The 18,618-nt window shown below is 37.2% G+C and overlaps 1 protein-coding gene across 1 annotated transcript in view; it reads left to right on the forward strand.

Moving 5' to 3' along the window:
• Window positions 1-18,618, forward strand: part of CEP57 (centrosomal protein 57) — a 47,452-nt gene that overhangs the window by 1,029 nt on the left and 27,805 nt on the right. Inside the window, exon 2 of the mRNA XM_012743904.3 lies at window positions 7,858-8,014. Coding sequence (XP_012599358.2) covers window positions 7,858-8,014 — 157 coding nt within the window. The remainder of the gene's footprint in view (window positions 1-7,857; window positions 8,015-18,618) is intronic.

Consider the following 18,618-nt stretch of genomic DNA (forward strand, 5'->3'; position numbering starts at 1 on the left):
GGGGCTTTCTGTCAAGACTACCATAAGGACTTAGGGTTAGTAAACGCGACAAAGCCAAAGTTGGAACTGTTATATGTCTGTTTAGCAAATGCTCGGTGCCTAGCATAAAATGTTGGGCTTTAATAGTGTTGGGCTTTAAAATTACACAGTCAAATAGAACAGAAATCCTGCTTTGAAGAAACAGGTAGCCTGATAAGCTACCATACTAGAATAATTTAAATGGGAGAGATTAGCAGTGCTCGGGTAAGCTAGAGGAGATTTCCTATACAGGAAGATGGTGCTAGCTGCTTATGGAATGAGTTGTAATTGCTTGTCACAAGAATAGTGGAAAGATAAAAAGGCACTGCAGACATTTTGGAGTATGTGCCAAGACAATAGGTGCTTTCAGAAAACTTGAGATGCTTTGGAATGAGCAAAGGTAATGAGGTAGAGTTGGGTGAGATGAATTGGAAAAGTAGGTGAAAACATGAGAAAAAAGGAGTAATGAGGGAAGAAGCCAGGAGAATATTAGGATAAAGTAATTTCATGAAAGCTAGGAGGGTAGGGAACACTTAGTAGAGTCACCATGGGGAAATCACACCTATTCTCAGTTTCAGCTTTCTGAGGCTGTTAGAATTTGTGATAATGAGGCCAGAAGTGTAACAAAGTCTTGACAAAATGAGGGTAACAAGTTTGCAGAGAGATCTAGAGAGGTTAAGGAAAAGTAATGAATGAAGCAAATATAGTTCACTCAAGAATTAGGTCAGTAAAAGGAAAGAAAAATAAGTGAAACTATTAGAAGTGTCAGTACCTAGAAGAGATTATATAGGAGATGTGATTAATTAAACCTGGAAGAAAAGGGCTTTTCACTACTGTCAACATTTAAGCATTTGAAGACTGAACAAGGGGAATACTCCTATAAAAGTTGAATTGAGCTGCACTATGCCAAGGCGGTCTATCCCAGCAGTGGTACTGGGATATAGTCAACCCTGAGTCCTTATGGTAGTCTTGACAGAAATCCCAAAAAGTGTTAAAGAGAAAACCATATATATTTATTGTGCTAAACTCAACTTAAAGTGGATTAAGAGTGTGCTAAGAATATCTAGAATCTTTACAAATCAAAATATAACAACCTTCTTAACTAACTTGACCTGCTACATCAAAATGTCTAATTTGGAAGCTATTTCTCAAAACAAAAATGACTAACTTTAGTTGGTTTCTTGGTGTGTAAGAAATGACCCTGCTTAGATGCCCCATCAGAAATAAGGCTACCATTTCCAACAGACTTGTGAAAGCACTTTGTCTTAATAAACAGCTAAGCAATAAAACAACATAAAAAGATTTTTTTAAACTACAGCATGAACTCCAAAGACTATTCATTCAGATTTCAGGGTTGTGAACATTAACACCTCAGATGTATTTAGCATTGATAAACACACGAACATAGTTGTAGTAAATGGAGGTGTTTTTGGGTTTTTTTTGTTTTGTTTTGTTTTTTCCAGGCAAGGATTTTTAATAAGTAGATTCACAAATAATAGTCTTTAGGAAGCAGAGACCATGTAAATCTCAAAATGTAAACACTATGGAAATAGGCAATAAGTTTCAATTGGTCTTTTTAAGTATTGTTTGGCTGCAAAGCAGCAAGAAGAGTAGCAACAGCAGGTAACATTGATTACTGTGTATCAACTCACTGGTAGAAAGGGCAGAAGAACAACTCTGGGCATAATGAATTTACTGCTGTGTAGAAGTATGGGCAGCATAGTGTTGAAATACACAATATTGTCTTTCAGCCTTTTATTATTTTCCCAATAACCAACACCCTTATAAGATTTATTTTTGAGAATAAAATGAATACCTTCATGCCCCCTTTTTGCATCTTCCTGTTCCTCCTTTGCTCCACACCCACTCACTACCATAGATTTTAAGATCATAGTAATATATAATATTGAAGTGTGTCTGAGACCCTCTCAGGAAGTCTACAAGATTTCTCTATATCCAATTGCATGTTTGTGGGAGACTAGATCTCCTTTGTATACTTCAACCAAAATAACATATCTAACAGTGAAAGCAAAAGCAGTTAAAAGAATCCAACATCCTTATTTTAAGCCAGACATTAAAAAAGAGATTTGCAAAGATGTCAAACAGTAGCACACTTCACTAAATTTTTTAAAGAGTATAAAAAGGTCCCGAGAGAGAAGTTTCCTGAGGGGCAACTCTAGAGCAGTGATTTTTCAAATTGCAGGCTGGTCTGTGGGTTACAACTCAGGAGTTGGTTGTGGAATATGTACAGTGGCTCAGCCCGTATAATTTTCAAAAAAAGGTAGACAGAAAACAGTTCAGCAGATACACCTGTGAGTGAAATTGCTGGTTCATAGTGTATGTGCATCTTCAGCTTTATTTGGTTATGCTAAATTGTTTTCCAAAGCGATTATACCAATGTTTCCACCAGCAGTCCTCTTTTATATCCTCTTAAATGGGTGCTATTGTCTCACTTGTAAATTTTTGCTAAGTGTGAAATGACATCTTGTTCTTTTGTGATATGTGCTCTAGTAATCATTGGTAAGGATACACCCTTTTTTCCCTATTTCTTTAGTAGTCTTTTGTGTATTTTTTCTTCTGTGAAATGCTTGTTCATGTCTTTTGCTTCTTTTTGAATTGGATTGCCTTTTCTTTTATATAAGCATTCTTTTATATATTCTGGATGTTAATCCTCAGTCTGTTAGGATTATTCCAAATACACCTTGGCTTGTCTTTGATATCTTTTCATTAATAGGAATTTTTAGTTTTAATGTAAAGTTTTAGTTTTTTCTTATTAGTGATTTTTGTTTAAAAAATTCCTTTGCTCCAATGCCTTGATTATATTTTTCTCTACAAATTTTAAAATTAGAGTTTTGTTTGTTGTGAGACAGGATCTCATTCTTTTAGAGTGCGGTGGCTTCCTAGTAGCTCACTACAACTCTTGAAGCTCTTGGGCTCAGGTGATCTTCCAGCCCCAGCCTTCCTAGTAGCTGGAACTACAGGGCCCACCACCCTGCCCAGTTAATTTTTTTTTCCTTCTTTGTAGAAACTCCCTATGTGGCTCAGGCTGGTCTGGAACTTCTAGCCTCACATGATCTTCCCACCTCAGCCTCCTAAAGTGCTAAGATTTACAGGCCTGAGCCACCATGCCTGGCCTAAAGTTAAGGCCTTTTAAGTCTTTAATTTACTTGACATTAATTTTTATGCTGTGAGGTAGGGATCCTATTTAATGTTTTTACTTAAAATACACAATTGTCTCAGCACTACTTGTTGAAAATTCATCCTTTTAAAGTCTTTGTGTAAGGGTTAAAATATGTGTTGAATGTTTTGTGAAACTTAAATTGATTCTTTAAAACTGTAGTATTGATTGTGAAGACTGCTTAAAGCTCTACATTAAGTTCCTTCACCTTTGGACCTTGACTTAGTTCTCCAATTTTCTTCAACTTGTATACACAAACCTTTTTTCAGCTAAACTAATGTATTCATTAACCTGGGAACAACTGCTTTTCATACCCATTTCTAGTTTGCCTATCAAAACGCAGGTCAATCTGCAGGACTCAGTATTGATTTCAGCACCGTTGTAAACCTTCCTTTACCACAGTAATCTGAAGCAATGGTCTGTTGTTGAATGCTTCTGAATTTAATTTGCACTTGGTCTCTGTTACATCCAATTTAGCAGCCCACCAGCTCTTCGTATTTGAATGTTATCTACCTAATTTATTCTAGCCATGTCACACATTCCACTTAAAAATAAAGCAATACACATTTTTTAGTCATCCTTCATACTTAACATGGTGTCATACAGAGATGTTCAATAAATATTTGAATTTTAAGTGTTCCTAAATAGGATATTTTCCCTAACAACATAAGCCATCAGTGATCAGGTTAAACATTTTGCCTTTAATCCTGAAACTGTATTCTAGAAACATATTTTAGTTGGAATAATTTTTACTGAATGCTTGGAATCAGGTTGGGGATTGGAAGCCTTGGGCTTACTAAAGGCCTTCCTGTGGTATTTTTCTTATTTGTTGGTATTTGATGAAAAAGAAACCAAAAGTTTTTGGTTATCTCTCAAGGATTATAGTAACTTTATCCAAAAGGGTAGTTTTTTAATAAATAATGTGCAGTTCACCTGTTTTGCAGAGAAATTGTATAATTACTTCCACAGATTTATTAAACGTTTGAGTGTCTTTATTGGAATTTAAACTCTAGTAGAAACAAGTATACATTTCTCCAGCAACACTTCTGCACCAACTGGGTGTCCTACAGTTATTTCAATTCTGACGCTACCCAGATATAGCTAAGAGCCCCACACAGTGAGGGGCACAGACTTACAAGACTGCCCTCACTTAAGTCAACAGCCGGAAGTCCTAGGTATCCCCAAGGCACCTTCATTTCTGCTCAGCTGACTAAAACTTAAAGGGTTCCCACAACTTTGATAGAATTACTTATAGTACTCAGGAAAGTACTATGCTTAAACAGTTACAGTTTCATTATAATGGATACAGCTCAAGAATAGTCAAATGGAAGAGACATAGGAAAAGTGTGAAGGGACTTACTTCCATACCCTGTACACCACCTTCATAGATCATCAGTGCATGCACCCATCCAAAAGCTCCCCAAACCTAATTATTCAAGAGTTATCTTATTGTTGTTTCATTACATAGGCATAACTGATTAAATTATTAATATTGTCCATTGGTAATTGGGCTCAATCTCAGCTCCTCCCCTCCCCTGAGGTCAGAGTGTAGGGGATGGTATTTGTAATTCTCTACTATCAAGTGGTTGGTTTTTGTGGCAACTAGCCCCCAGAAGATATCTTCAAACCTGAAGTTACCTAGGGACCCAACCCTGAGTCACCCAAGACATTACTATATTTAAGAAATGTCAGGAGGTTTTGAATCCTCTATCTGGAACCAGGGATAAACTAAATATAAATTTTTTAATTATACCACAGGGCATATGGATAATAAAAATATAGAGTGATAAGTGTTTCAAAAAAAGGTAAGAAGATAGAGTGACAGGTAGTTCTATTTTAGATAGGGTGGTCTGGGGAAGGCCTCACTGACACTTTTGAGCAGATACCTGAATGAAGTGAGGAAGGGAGCTTTCCAGGTAGTATAAACATAGCACATGAAAATGGACTGTATTGTGCATGTCAGTATGGCTAGAAAATAGGAGAAGGGAGATGGTGTGAAGAGAGAGTGTTAGGGCTAGCCTGGGGTTTGATTATGCATGGCTTTATAAGCCATGGTAAAAACTTTGGATTTTATTCTGTGGTAAAAAGCTGTTGGAAGGTTTTGATTAGGAATATGACTTTAATTGATTTACTTTTTTAAAGGATCATTATGACTAGTGAACTCTTTGGACAACAGACCAAGGAAATGTGGACAAGAGCAGTTTAGAGGCTGTTATGTTAGCTCAGACAAAAGATCATGATGGTGTTAACCAGAGTAGTAGTTGTGGAATTGATGAGAAGTTGAAGAGTTTCTGGATATATTCTGAAGACAGAGCCCCAAAATGATTTAGTGCCAGTAAAGATTGAATGTTGGATATATGAGAAATGACTCTATCTAAAGATTTTAATTTAACCTGAGCAGCTGGATAAGTGGTGTGCCATTTATTTTGATATGCTAGGAGAGGAGCAGGTTTTGGGAGTAGCAAAAAGGATATAGACCTGTTAAATTTGCGGTAGCCAGTAGATATCTAAGTGGAGATAATGAGTAGTACAAAGGAGGATATGAGTGTAGAGTTTGAAAGGGAGAGCTCTTGATTCCATATTTAAACTTGAAAGTTCTCTGCAAATACTTAGAGACTTTTCAAAGCCCTATGAGTGGATGAAATCATCGAGGGAATTCATGTTAATTAAAAAAGAAGAAGAAGAGGCTCTAGGAGGAAAACCAGGGAGTGTGGTGTTGCATCCATTAAGGAAAGTTTTTGAGATGAAGTGATTGCTCTGTCATGCTTCTGGGAGGTCATTGAATTCAACAATGTAGAAATCATTGATTTTGAATAGCTGTTTCTTTGGAGTGGGTGAGAGGAGAAGTGATTTCAAGAAGTAGCAACAATTACAAGCAATTCTTTTGAGAGATTGTTATAAAATAAGCTGAGAAATGAGGCTAGAACTAGAGGGAAGTCCTAAATTTCAGGTTCTTTTTTTTTATGTTTTTTTTTTTTTGTCCTTAATGAGAATGTGAAACATCTAGTAGGAAGGGAGAAATAAAAGTTAATTACAAGAACCAAGACTGTGACTAGGTAAATGGAGACAGGTCCATTACACAAGCTATTATTTCTTTCATAGGAGTGGATGTAGATTCTATACAATTTGGAGGGTTCTCTTTTGAGAACTAGTTGATTGTTCAGTTAATCACATAATTTATGTGACTCCCTGATTCTTTTGAGGCAAGGGTGGTAGGCAAGTCACTTAACTTTTTTGAGTGTTAAATGGTAAGATATAGGTAACCAATGAAGACTTAACGTTCTGTGTGACAAATCATATTTAAAATTAAGTTGTGCAATAATTCATGATCCTTTGCAAGACTTTTCACCATATTATCAAGAATTGAAAACTCATCCTATTTTCCAGTTACCTCTAATACCAGATGTCAGTTTACTATTAAGTTTGGAAAATGACAAATATTTGTCCTTGTTGCATACAAACACACTTACTGCAGTAGACTTTTCATTTATTTATTTGAATACTGCTTTTGAGACTTGTCCCTACCTACTGCTCCTAAGTTCTTTGTGTCCACCATTGGTTTTTACAGCCATAGTATACGTTTTATATTTATATAAATATGAAATGTTTTATTAATAAATTAAATCAACTGGGAATTTGTATAGTTTTTAACATGGAAGTAGAATCTTCAAGTTTTAGTGAGATTTAAATACAGTGTAGGTATTTGGATAGCGTTTGTTTATTTAAGGAGTTACTTTCAGTGATTGTAAATATTCATTGTTCCTTTGTACTTTTCTGAACACAAATTATTCTGGTACTTTAAAAATAAAAAGGTAGTTCTCCAAAGGTTAGAACTGAAAAATCTAGTTTGCTGTGGCCATTTGAAAAAGAAAAATGGATGCCTGAGAATTTTGAATAGCTGGCAGTCATATCTTCCACCTTAGCCCTCACCTTCTCTGTTATTTCCCCCACTGTAGTTCCATCTATTAATAGGAAGCCACCTACAACAGATAGACAGCATCTTTGGATTGAGAATTATAATGTGGAATCCCAAATTTAACAGAATGTCATTCATGACAGAGTGGTGAATGTGTGGAAATAAAGCATTATATTTGGATGTTTGATAAGCCTTAATGTTTTCTTATTGTTTCCCTTTTTTCTTATTAAACATAAATTCTTTGAGGCAAGGATAATGTCTTATTTTCTTTCTGGAGTTTTGGACACTATAAATATTTAGGCAATATTTTGTTGATTGAGGTTAGAGAAATTGTTATTTGCAGCAGTTTCTGGCCCTTTAAAAAGACCATATTTACTTTTCTGAATGTATATTTCACAGTGCATAGTTTTAAGATATAGTTTATAAAGTTCATTGTGAGTACCATATGTAAATATTTCTGCACAGTATTTATATACTGTGTCAGTTGTCAGAGCATTATTTTCATTTTATAGTATCTGGTATATGTCTACATTTAGGAAAATATGAAACACTTTAAAAGTTCTATTTTTTTGAATAAATAGTGATTGAATTTTATTTTATACAGTTGGTGGACTCTATTTTTTCCTGTTGCCTCTATCCATGTTCATATGGACAGTCTAGTTCTCACTCTTATATATTAGTGGTTTAAATGTGCTATTTGTGGTTTGAATTTTTAAAAGATAATTTGTATGTTTTTATTTTTCAGAACACCTTAGTTGAACCATCAAGGTCTAATGGAAGTATGGTTCGCCATTCTTCATCTCCATATGCAATGTATCCATCCAATAAGCCTTTCCTGAATAGTGATCTAAGACGCTCCCCAAATAAGCCTACACTTGCCTATCCGGAAAGCAACAGCAGAGGTAATAGCATCTAACAAAATAGATGTTTTTGTGTCTACTTACTGCTTTAAAATTCTTAATTTTGTTCTCCATTGTTTTGAAATTAGAGGAAAGGATATTTCCCCCTTCCAGTTTTTAGCCTCCTGAAATACTATGTTTTTCTTATGCTCTTTATATTGCTTTTTTTTTTTAATTTTTTTTAATTTAATTTTTTTTATTTCAGCATATTGGGGTAGAAATGTTTAGGTTAGGTGTATTGCCTTTTCCCCACTTCCTGCCGGAGTCAGAGCTTCAAGCGTGTCCATCCCCCAGGTGGTGTGCATCACTCATTATGTATGTATATACCCATGCCCTCCTACCCCCTCCCATCTGCCCAACACCCAATAAATGTTATTCCTGTATGTCCACTTAGGTCTTTATCAGTTAGTACCAGTTTCCTGGTGAATACATGTGGTGCTTATTTTTCCATTCTTGGGATACATCACTTAGTAGAATGGGTTCCAGCTCTATGCAGGAAAATACAAGAGGTGCTATATCACCATTGTTTCTTATAGCTGAATAGTACTCCATGGAGTACTAGATATGCCACATTTTATTACTCCACTCATATATTGATGGGCACTTGGGTTATTTCCACATCTTTGCAATTGTGAATTGTGCTGCTATAAACATTCGAGTGCAGATGTCTTTTTTATAGAGTATCTTTTGTTCTTTGGGGTAGATGCCCAGTAATGGGATTACTGGCTCAAATGGTAGATCTACCTGTATCGTTTTAGGGTATCTCCATATGCTTTCCACAGAGGTTGCCCTAGTTTGCAGTCCCACCAGCAGTATATGAGTGTTCCTGTCTCTCCACATCCACGCCAACATTTATTGTTTGGGGACTTTTTGATAAAGGCCATTCTCACTGGAGATAAGTGATATCTCATTATTTTGATTTGCATTTCCCTGATGATTAGAAATGTTGAGTATTTTTTCATGTTTGTTGGTCATTATTCTGTCTTCTGAAAAGTTTCTGTTCATGTCTTTTGCCCATTTTTGGATAGGGTTGTTTGATTTTTTTCTTTCTGATTTTCCTGAGTTCTAAATAGATTCTAGTTATCAGCCCTTGATCTGATGTGTAGCTTGTGAAAATTTTCTCCCATTCTGTAGGTTGTCTATTTGCTCTTGACAGTTTTTTTGACTGTGCAGAAGCTTTTTAATTTGGTCAGGTCCCATTTGTTTATTTTTATTGCTGTTGTGATTGCCTTTGGAGTCTTCTTCATAAATTCTTTGCCTAGGCCAATGTCTAGAAGAGTATTTCCAATATTTTCCTCTAGAATTCTAATAGTTTCACACCTGAGGTTCAAGTCTATTACCCAGCGTGGTTGATTTTTGTGAGAGGTGAAAGGTGTGGGTCTTGTTTCAGTCTTCTACATGTGTCTATCCCATTTTCCCAGCACTATTTATTGAATATGGATTCTTTTCCCCAGTGTGTGTTTTTGTCTGCTTTATCAAAGATTAGATGGCTATATGAGGATGGTTTTATATCTGTATTCTCTGTTCCCTTCCACTGGTCAATGTCCCTGTTCTTGTGCCAGTACCAAGATGTTTTAATTACTATAGCTTTGTAGTATATTTTGAAATCTGGCAAATTGATACCTCCCATTTTGTTTTTATTGCCTAGGATTGCTTTTGCTATACGGGGTCTTCTCTGGTTCCATATGAAGCGTAAAATTATTTATTTTTTTGTATCTGTGAAAAGTGGTGTTGGTATTTTAATAGCAAATGCATTGACTCTGTAGATCACTTTGGGTATTATAGACATTTTAACATTGTTGATTCTGCCGACCCACAAGCATGGTGTGGTTTTCTACCTCTTTACACCTTTCCTTCTTCAGTGTCTTATAGTTCTCCCTATAGAGGACTTTTACCTCCTTAGGTAAATGTATTCCTAGGTACTTTATTTTCTTTGTTGCTATTATGAAGGGAATTGAGTCTTTGATTGCGTTCTCAGTTTGACTGTTATTGGCTTATATGAATGACTGATTTATGTGTACTGATTTTGTATCCCGAGACTTTACTGAATTCATTTATCAATTCCAGTAGTCTCATGGTAGAATCTTTGGGGTTTTCTAGATACAAGAGCATATCACCCGCAAAGAGTGGTAGTTTGACCTCTTCTGACTCCATTTGGATGCCATTGATTTCTTTGTCTTGTCTGATTGCTCTGGCTAGGACTTCCAGCACTATGTTACATAGAAGTGGTGATAGAGGACAACCTTTTCTGGTTCCAGTTCTAAGTGGGAATGCTATAAATTTTTCCCCATTCAGCATGATGTTGGCTGTGGGTTTGTTATATATGGCTTGTATCATTTTTAGGTAAGTCCCATCTATGCCTATTTTGTTAAGCGTTCTTATCATAAAAGGGTGTTGAATTTTGTCAAATGCTTTTCCTGCTTCTACTGAGAAGATCATATGATCTTTGTTTTTGCTTCTACTTAAGTGGTGAATTACATTTATAGATTTGCATATGCTGAACCATCCCTGCATCTCTGGGATGAAGCCCACTTGGTCGTGATGAATTATTTTAATGATAAACACCTAGATTCAGTTAGCTAGGATTTTGTTGAGAATTTTTGCATCTATATTCATAAGGGATATTGGTCTGTAGTTTTTGTTGTTGTTGTTGCATCCTTTCCTGGTTTTGGTATCAGGGTGATGTTGGCTTCATAAAATGTGTTGAGGAGGGTTCCATCCTTCTCCTGTTTTGGAGTAATTTCTGCAGGATGGGTACCAGTTCTTTGTAGGTGTGGTAAAATTTGGGTGTGAAACCATCTGGTCCAGGACTTTTTTTTTTAGGAAGAATTTTTTATTGCTATTTCTATTTCAGTACTTCTAATTCTTCCTGGTTGATCCTAGGGAGGCTGTGTGGTTCTAAGAATTTGTCCATTTCTTACACATTTTCCAGTTTTTGTACATAAAGGTTTTTGTAGCATTTATAAATTGTATTTTTATCTCCGTGGCATCAGTTGTAGTTTCTCCTTTATTGTTCCTGATGGAGCTTATTAGAGATTTTTCTTTTCTGCTTTTCGTTAGTCTAGCCAAAGGCATGTCAATTTTGTTTATTTTTTCAAAGAACCAACTTTTTGTTAATCTTCTGTATAGTTTCCCTGTTGTCAATTTCATTTAGTTCTGATTTGATCTTAATGATTTCACTTATTCTGCTGCATTTGGGGTTTGTCTGTTCTTCTTTTTCCAGCTTTTTGTTTCAATTCATTAGGTTGTCTATTTGTGATCTTTTCGACTTTTGGATATAAGCATTTATGGAAATAAACTTTCCTCTCAGGACTGCTTTAGCTGTATCCCACAGATTTTTGATAACTTGTGTCTCTTTTGTCATTTAGTTCAAAGAATCTTTTGATTTCCATATTGATCTCCTCATTTATGAAGTAATCATCAGCAGAAAGTTGTTTAGTTTCCACGACTTTGTGTAGAAATGAGAGTTTCTGTTAGGGCTTATTTCTACTTTTATTCCACTGTGATCTGAAAAGATACATGGTTTAATTTCTATTTTTTTAAATTTTTTGAGACTTGCTTTGTGTCCTAGGATATGGTGAATCTTAGAGAATGTCCCATGAGCTGATGATAAGAACATACATTCAGTGGGTTTTGGGTAGAATGTCTTGTAAATGTCAGTCAGGCCCATTTGTTCTAGAGTTCTGTTTAAGTCCATTATTTCTTTGTTAATTTTCTGTTTGGAGGATCTGTCTTGTGCTGTCAGCAGGGTGTTAAAGTCTCGGCTATTATGGTGTTGTTGTTTATCCATTTGTTTAGAACAAGTAGAGTTTGCTTTATGAATCTGGGTGCATCTAAGTTGGGTGCATACATATTTAGGATTGTTATGTCTTCTTGTTGAAATGTACCCTTCACCATTATATAGTGACCTTCTAGTCTTTCATTACTTTTGTTGATTTAAAAACTAAGTTATCTGAAATCAAAACCTCCATGCCAGCCTTCTTTTGCCTTTTGTTTGCTTGAAATATCTTTTCCCACCCCTTCACCTTTAATCTAAATGCATCCTTGCAGGTTAGATGTGTTTCCTGAAGGCAGCAGACACTTGGCTTGTATTTTTTTATCCATTTGGCCATTCTATGTCTCTTGTGTGGGGAATTCAAGCCATTCACATTTATTGAGAGAACTGATAGGTAGGGCAGATTTCTGTTCATTGTGTTGGGTTGAACTTTATTGCTTTGTTTTTTGAGCCATTGTGATATCTGGCCTTTGATCTTTAGCTTTTGAGTGGTTTTACAATTCGTGAGTGTTTATTGTGCTGATCCATGTGTAATACTCTTTTGAGTACTTTTTGGAGGGCTGGTCTTGGTGAATTCCCTTAGGCTTTGCTTATCTGAGAATGTCTTTGTTTCTCCTTCGTATACAAAACTTAGTTTTGTAGGGTACAAGATTCTAGGCTGGGCATTATTCTGTTTCAGAAGAGTGAGAATGAGGGCCCAGTCTTTCCTTGCTTATAAAGTTTTAGTGGAAAAGTCTGGCGTTATTCGGATTGGCTTTCTTTTTTATGTTACTTGCTCCTTTTGCCTTATAGCTCATAGAAGAGTCTCCTTTGTTCATAACTTAGTCAGTCTGATGAGTGTATGTTGTGGTCTCTTCCTGTTTAAATTGAATCTCCCAAGGATCCTTTGAGCTTCTTGTACTTGGATATCTAGATTTTTAGCAAGGCCTGGGAAATTTTCCTCCATTCTGTCTTCAAATAGCTTATCCAACCCTTAAGTATTTTCTTCTTCCCCTTTGGGAATCCTCGTAATCTTACATTATGTTTCTTCACATAGTCCCATATTTCTTAAGGCTTTGCTCTTTTCTCTTATTTATCTGCTCTATCTCTGTGACTTATTTAATTGGAAGGTATGATCTTCAATCTCTGAGATTCTTTCTTCTGTTTGATCTACCCTGTTCTTGAGGCTTTCCACTCTGTTTTGTAGTTTCCTGAATAAATTCTTCATTTCCAGGAGTTCAGTTTGATTTTTCTTTAATATTTCAATTTTTTTAGTGAATTTTTTTTCTAGGTCCTGGATTTTTTGTGTGTGTGTGTGGTTTTTTTGTGTTGGTTATCCATTTTTTCTTGCATGCCACTGAGTTTTCTTACAATCCACATTAGAAATTCTTTTTCTGTCATTTTAGTGTTCTGACTTTGGTTGATGTCCATTTCTAGAGAGCTGGTGTTCCTCTTTGGATTTCCGTTTTTTCTTCATACTCCCAGAGTTCTTTTGTGGATTCCTTCCCATCTGGATCAGTTGGTGCTTCTTGCCTTTAGATTTTCGTTTGGATAATCACACACCCTATTTAGTCTCTGCACCAGTAGGTGGCACATGTGGGTGAGATTCAACCATATGATGAGTCAGTAGATGTAGTAAAAAAGTGTGCAGAATAACCTAGCTGTCATTAGGTGGCACTTGCTGGGAGGAGCAGGCTACAGTGTTGTTTTTGGGTCCTGTAACCAGCTCTTGTTCCTCTGGAGAGGCATTCTTGTACCTCAGGTGGTAGGTGGGGCCCTAGGACTTCCAGGTGTGTCCTTATTCTCCACCTCAGTGTGGACAGGTCCAGGAGTGAGTCTGGGTGGACCTGGGTTGGGTAAGCCTGCCCTCGAGCACCACAAATGCTGTTAGCAGGGGTCAAAAGTCTATTCTCTGTTTCTGGGCAAAGCTGTCAGGTAGGGGCTGGAATGGCCCCACTCAGCTGAAAAGTCTGTATGGGGATTGGGTTGTTCGAGACCTGCAGTCTGGAGCAGGCCTCGCTCCTTTCTGCCCTCCCCTACTCTGCAGCTTCTCCTGGGCCTCTGCCAGCAGGCAGGACCTCATGCCAGCAAGTCTCCCCAGGCTGCAATGTGGGCCGGGGGGTTCTCTGCCCAGGATTGCGGCCTGGGCTGGGCACTGGGCCCTCCCATGGGAGGAGGGTTGCCCCTCAAGCTCACTGATCTGCCCCTGAAGGCACACATACCTTAGGCATGTTCACAAATATCCCTTCTGTGCCCTGGGGCAATGCAATCTAGACCTGCGTATATGGGATCTGGTCTGCAGGTCTGACCCGTGTGCCCCGGAATTCAATCCCTGACCCCACCAGGGAGAAGAGTGCCAGTCCTAAGTCATCCAGGGGTGCCCAAACTGGATCGATGTCTCTCCGCCTCAGGATCTGCCCTGTTCTGGCGTCGCCAGGCCAGCAGCACCTGGGAGGGCTGGCTGGTAGGGAGCCCACAATCTGAGTACCCCTCAGTTTGCTGTAGGGCCCCAAAAGGAAAGGTCCCATTCTCTGGAATTGCCTCCGGCTGGTGGCTAAATTGTCTCTCTCTGCAGCTGCGGATAGGGAAGGGGGAGGGGATAATGGAGCAATATGGCGCCTGCCTATCTGCTGCAGTCTATGAGTGGGGAGGTGTCCGGAGGGAGCTGGGAGCCTGGTGTCCTGTCAGCAAGAGGCTCACTGCTCACTAGCAGCAGCTGTCTCTGGGCTGGTGTTAGCAGGTCTCTCCAACTGCTGGGGAGCCCACCAGAAGTCCCAGATACAAGGGAGGGGAAAGTTAACCGCTCCACCTACCCTTGTCACTGGTCTCCAATCCTCTCAGGGGACTTTTCCCTTCCAGTTCTCCTCCGTAGCTTCTTCCTGTGGAGTCTACTGTAGTCTCAGGTTCCCTTCCATCCAACCCTGGTCCAATACATGTTTGTCTGCTTGTTTATTTTTTTCACTTTCTTCTAATATCTGTCTTTTTTTGCAGAGACACTCTGGCTAGTGGGTTTTTCTCATCTGCCATCTTATTCTTCCTTATATTGATTGTTGAATATCTTCATCTACCAGATCACTGAAGCTAAAATACTTGAATCATCTGTGGCGGCTCTTGTCATCTCCAGTGTCAGTCAGGAACCAAGGCTTGTATTTTTGTTTCCAAAATATCCCAAAAGGCTATTGGTTCTGTAAAAACATTCCTAATTGATCTCCCTGCCCATTTGTTCCTTCTTATCCCCAGTTAACATTTCCACCATTTATTGTTATACATCATCTCTCTTACTTTAAACAAAAAGTTTTAGTACCTCTGCATGGCTTACATAAGTCCTTAAATTTTTTATAACCTAGATTTTATCTGCCTTACCAACTCCATCCCTAGCCTCTCTTCTCCTTTTCCTTACCCATCCTTTGCTCTGGCTACTTTGAAATGTATTTGTTCCTGGAACCTGCCATCTGTGTTGGCTTTCTTGCCGCCTTAACAAATTGCCACAAACTGAACAGCTTTAAATAACAGATTTATTTATTATCTCACTGTTCTTTGTAGGTTAGAAGTCTGGGTGGACTCAACTGGGGCCTCTACTTACTTAGGGTCTTATAAGGCTGAAATTAAGGTACTGGCTGGAGCTCTGTATTTTACTGGAGGCTCTGGGAAAAATCTGCTTCCAATCTCATTCAGATTCTTGGCCAAATTCAGTTCCTTCTAGTTGAGGACTGAGATTCTGTTGCCTAGCATACTGTCAGTTGGGGACAGTCTTTGCTTCTAGAAACTGTCCTTATTTCTTCTCATGCTTTTTTTCTGGTCCCCTGGAGCAGCAGCAAGATATTAATTATCTTTGAGATGTTTCTTCATCTATAACTTTTAAAATATATCTACCTTATACTTTGTGTGTGTATGAGAGAGAGTAAATGAAATGAATTTGCTTTATTTGAAATGCTGTTGTATTTCATTTTTTCAAAATTGTGTTCAATCACTGATATTGCAGCAATTACCTATGTTACTGATTTTCCAGGTAAAAGACATATTAGACACATCATAAGCTAAACAGGGATTTGTAAATTAGTTTAGGAACTTTTTGTTTCAATTGAGGTGTATTGTAAACATCTTAAAAATTAATCTCCTGATGAAACTGTTTTCAAACTATAGACTGATCATACAGTAAAATACTAGAAAGATAATATCTAAGTACAGTTACAGTGTAAATCTTAGCCCATAATGGGGCTCAAAGGTGTGTGCTGAAGTAGATGTAAGCAGTTAGTCTGGTGTCTTTTACAAATTTTAGTACTTGATATTCACTCAGTAGAAACCTCTTTGGAAGATACCGTATCTTAATGATAAAAAAAATGTTGACAGGGCAATGTGGCTCACACCTGTAATCCTAGCACTCAGCAGAGGCTGAGACAGGAGAGTTGCTTGAACTCAGGAGTTTGAGACCAGCTTGAGTAAGAGTGAGATCCCCATCTTTACTAAAAATAGAAAAATTAGCTAGATGTCATGGCTTGCACATGTAGTCCTAGCTACTTTGGGGGCTGAAGCAAGTGGATCACTTGAGCCCAGGAGTTTGTGGTGACAGCCACTGTACTACCCAGGGCAACAGAGGGAGAGTCTGTCTCAAAAAAAATGTTAATAGCTAAAACAATTGGCAAAAGTACTGCTTATCAGAATATAGCAATTAAAGGCTTTGGCAATTAAAAAAAAGTAAGTTGCACAACATTAAAACAACAGATTTTAAAAGCAAATATAAACAACTGAATCCCACAGTACAACAAAAATCAATGCGTTTCAGTAATAACTTCTTATTTAAAAATAAGCACAAGGTAGAATAAACATGTAACAGAGTTCTAACAGGAAACACAAGATCTAAGAATTAGATATGAATTCTTCCTTTACAATATTCTGTGTATTTCTAATCTTTATATCCATGAAAAGAAACTTAAAACAGTTCAGAGAAAGGCAATTTACTAAAGAATGAAAGAATAAGAAAAATTAAGTGGGCAGATTAATTCACAGAGTCCGTAAATGTTTAGCCCAGTATGTTACAATAAAGAAAAATTCTTCTTGAGTGTGACAGTAGTGGTTTTAAGGAATATAAGGGGGGAGGGAAAAAAGGAAATGAAACAAAAATAAACCTGAAAAAATAACATGCAAGGCAGTAAATAAGCGTTTATGCCTTCAGAGCATAGGAATGTGAACTGTTTAAGCAATGCCCCAAGATAATCATTCATATCCATTATACTTTTATAGCAGTTCTTGTATTAATCCAACAATACTTTAAAAATGAGAAAGATAGACACAGAAACTACCATCCCCTTTCCAACCACAAAAAAATAAAGGCTATGAGGTAGGAACAAAGGGCCAAGAGAGTTCAGAAAAGACATTTGGGGCAGGCAGGGAGAGGTCTATGTGTTGAGGAAGCTAGAGGAAAGGAAGACTTTTCAGAGGAAGAAGGAAAAACTATATAATGTGGGCTATAAAGAAGGAGTACATTTCTATAAGAAGAAAATTTCATTAAAAGTATAGCATATGAAACGGCTTGCAAACTTGATGTTTTTACTACTTTTTCAAAGCACATTGTTGTTTTGTTTTTCCTTCATGGGAGTCTGTGACAGTGGAGAATATAATGCTTAAAATTATACTTTAGTGCCACTTCCTTAATTTGAGCTAAAATTCGCAGTTTTACATTTTAACATTGCTTTTGCATCATCATTGGCAAACATTAACACAGTGAAAAGAGCAAAAAGTCTTACTAATATTATGAAAATAGTGTTGACCTCACAGATCCTAGGAGAGGCCTCATGAATCCTGACCTCCATGGGCTAATGCATTTGAAAACCACTGTAATAAAGGATAGGAGTACATTCAAAATAGTGTTTTTTTCAAGTAAATATTTTTACCAGGTGTAGGAAGAATGTAGATACCAGCATCTTGTCTAGAATCTTGATGATAGCTCCTCGAAGGCAGAGATCATCTTAATTGTCTTTATATTATCACCTCTTTCTTGCAGAGTACCTTATACATCATGTGTGGTATACAAATGTTTGTTGAACTGAAATTTACATCAGAAATAAATCTAAACTAAAGCAGTGACAGCATGCTTTGATGTGGGAAGTGAGGAAGATGGAGAAATCTTTGAGTCTAAGTTTTCTAGTGTGGATAATAAATGGTGCGATCAAGACAGGTCACAGGAAAAATAGAGTATTTAAAGGAATGATGATATGATTTTGGCTATATCAAATTTGAAGTGCCTGTGAATTAGATGGGGGTAAACGGTAAGCAAGTGAAAATATAAGTCTAAAGTGTAACAGAGAATGCTACACTAATGAACTTAGGCATCAAGGATACAGTAGTGGATGAAGCCTATGAGGGGTTTCTTCAAGGAGAAAGTAGAGGGAGAAAAGAGCTCTGGAAAATACCCATTTAAACAGTGAGCTAAAAAGTCGGAACAGTCAGAAAGCTAGAGAACTACCAAGACAGCAATATGGGTGAAACAAAAGATGGCAGATTTTTTTTCTCCCTTAGTCTACAACAAACCTGTATTGATGTATTAATAATAAAAATGTTCTAAACAACAGATAAACCTGACTTTGTTATTAACAACAGATAACATTAAGACCTGCTAAGCTTAATGTATACCATGCACTTCAGTCTTATAAATGAATTACACACTGGGCTTGAGAAGTGGATAGAAAGTCTTCTACTCTTTTAGTCCTCCTAGAAGTCAAGTCACTTAAAGCAGTTTCTAGACTTCGTACCGTAGAATCACCTGAAAATCTTCTTGGTCTCCTGGCTTTCATTCAAAATATTCTTTTAGATATCTTTTAGATTTTTTTTCTTTTTGTATGGGGTATGTCCTAGG

This window comes from Microcebus murinus, chromosome 4 (assembly GCF_040939455.1).
Source record: "Microcebus murinus isolate Inina chromosome 4, M.murinus_Inina_mat1.0, whole genome shotgun sequence".
In the NCBI taxonomy this organism is placed as follows: domain Eukaryota; kingdom Metazoa; phylum Chordata; class Mammalia; order Primates; family Cheirogaleidae; genus Microcebus; species Microcebus murinus.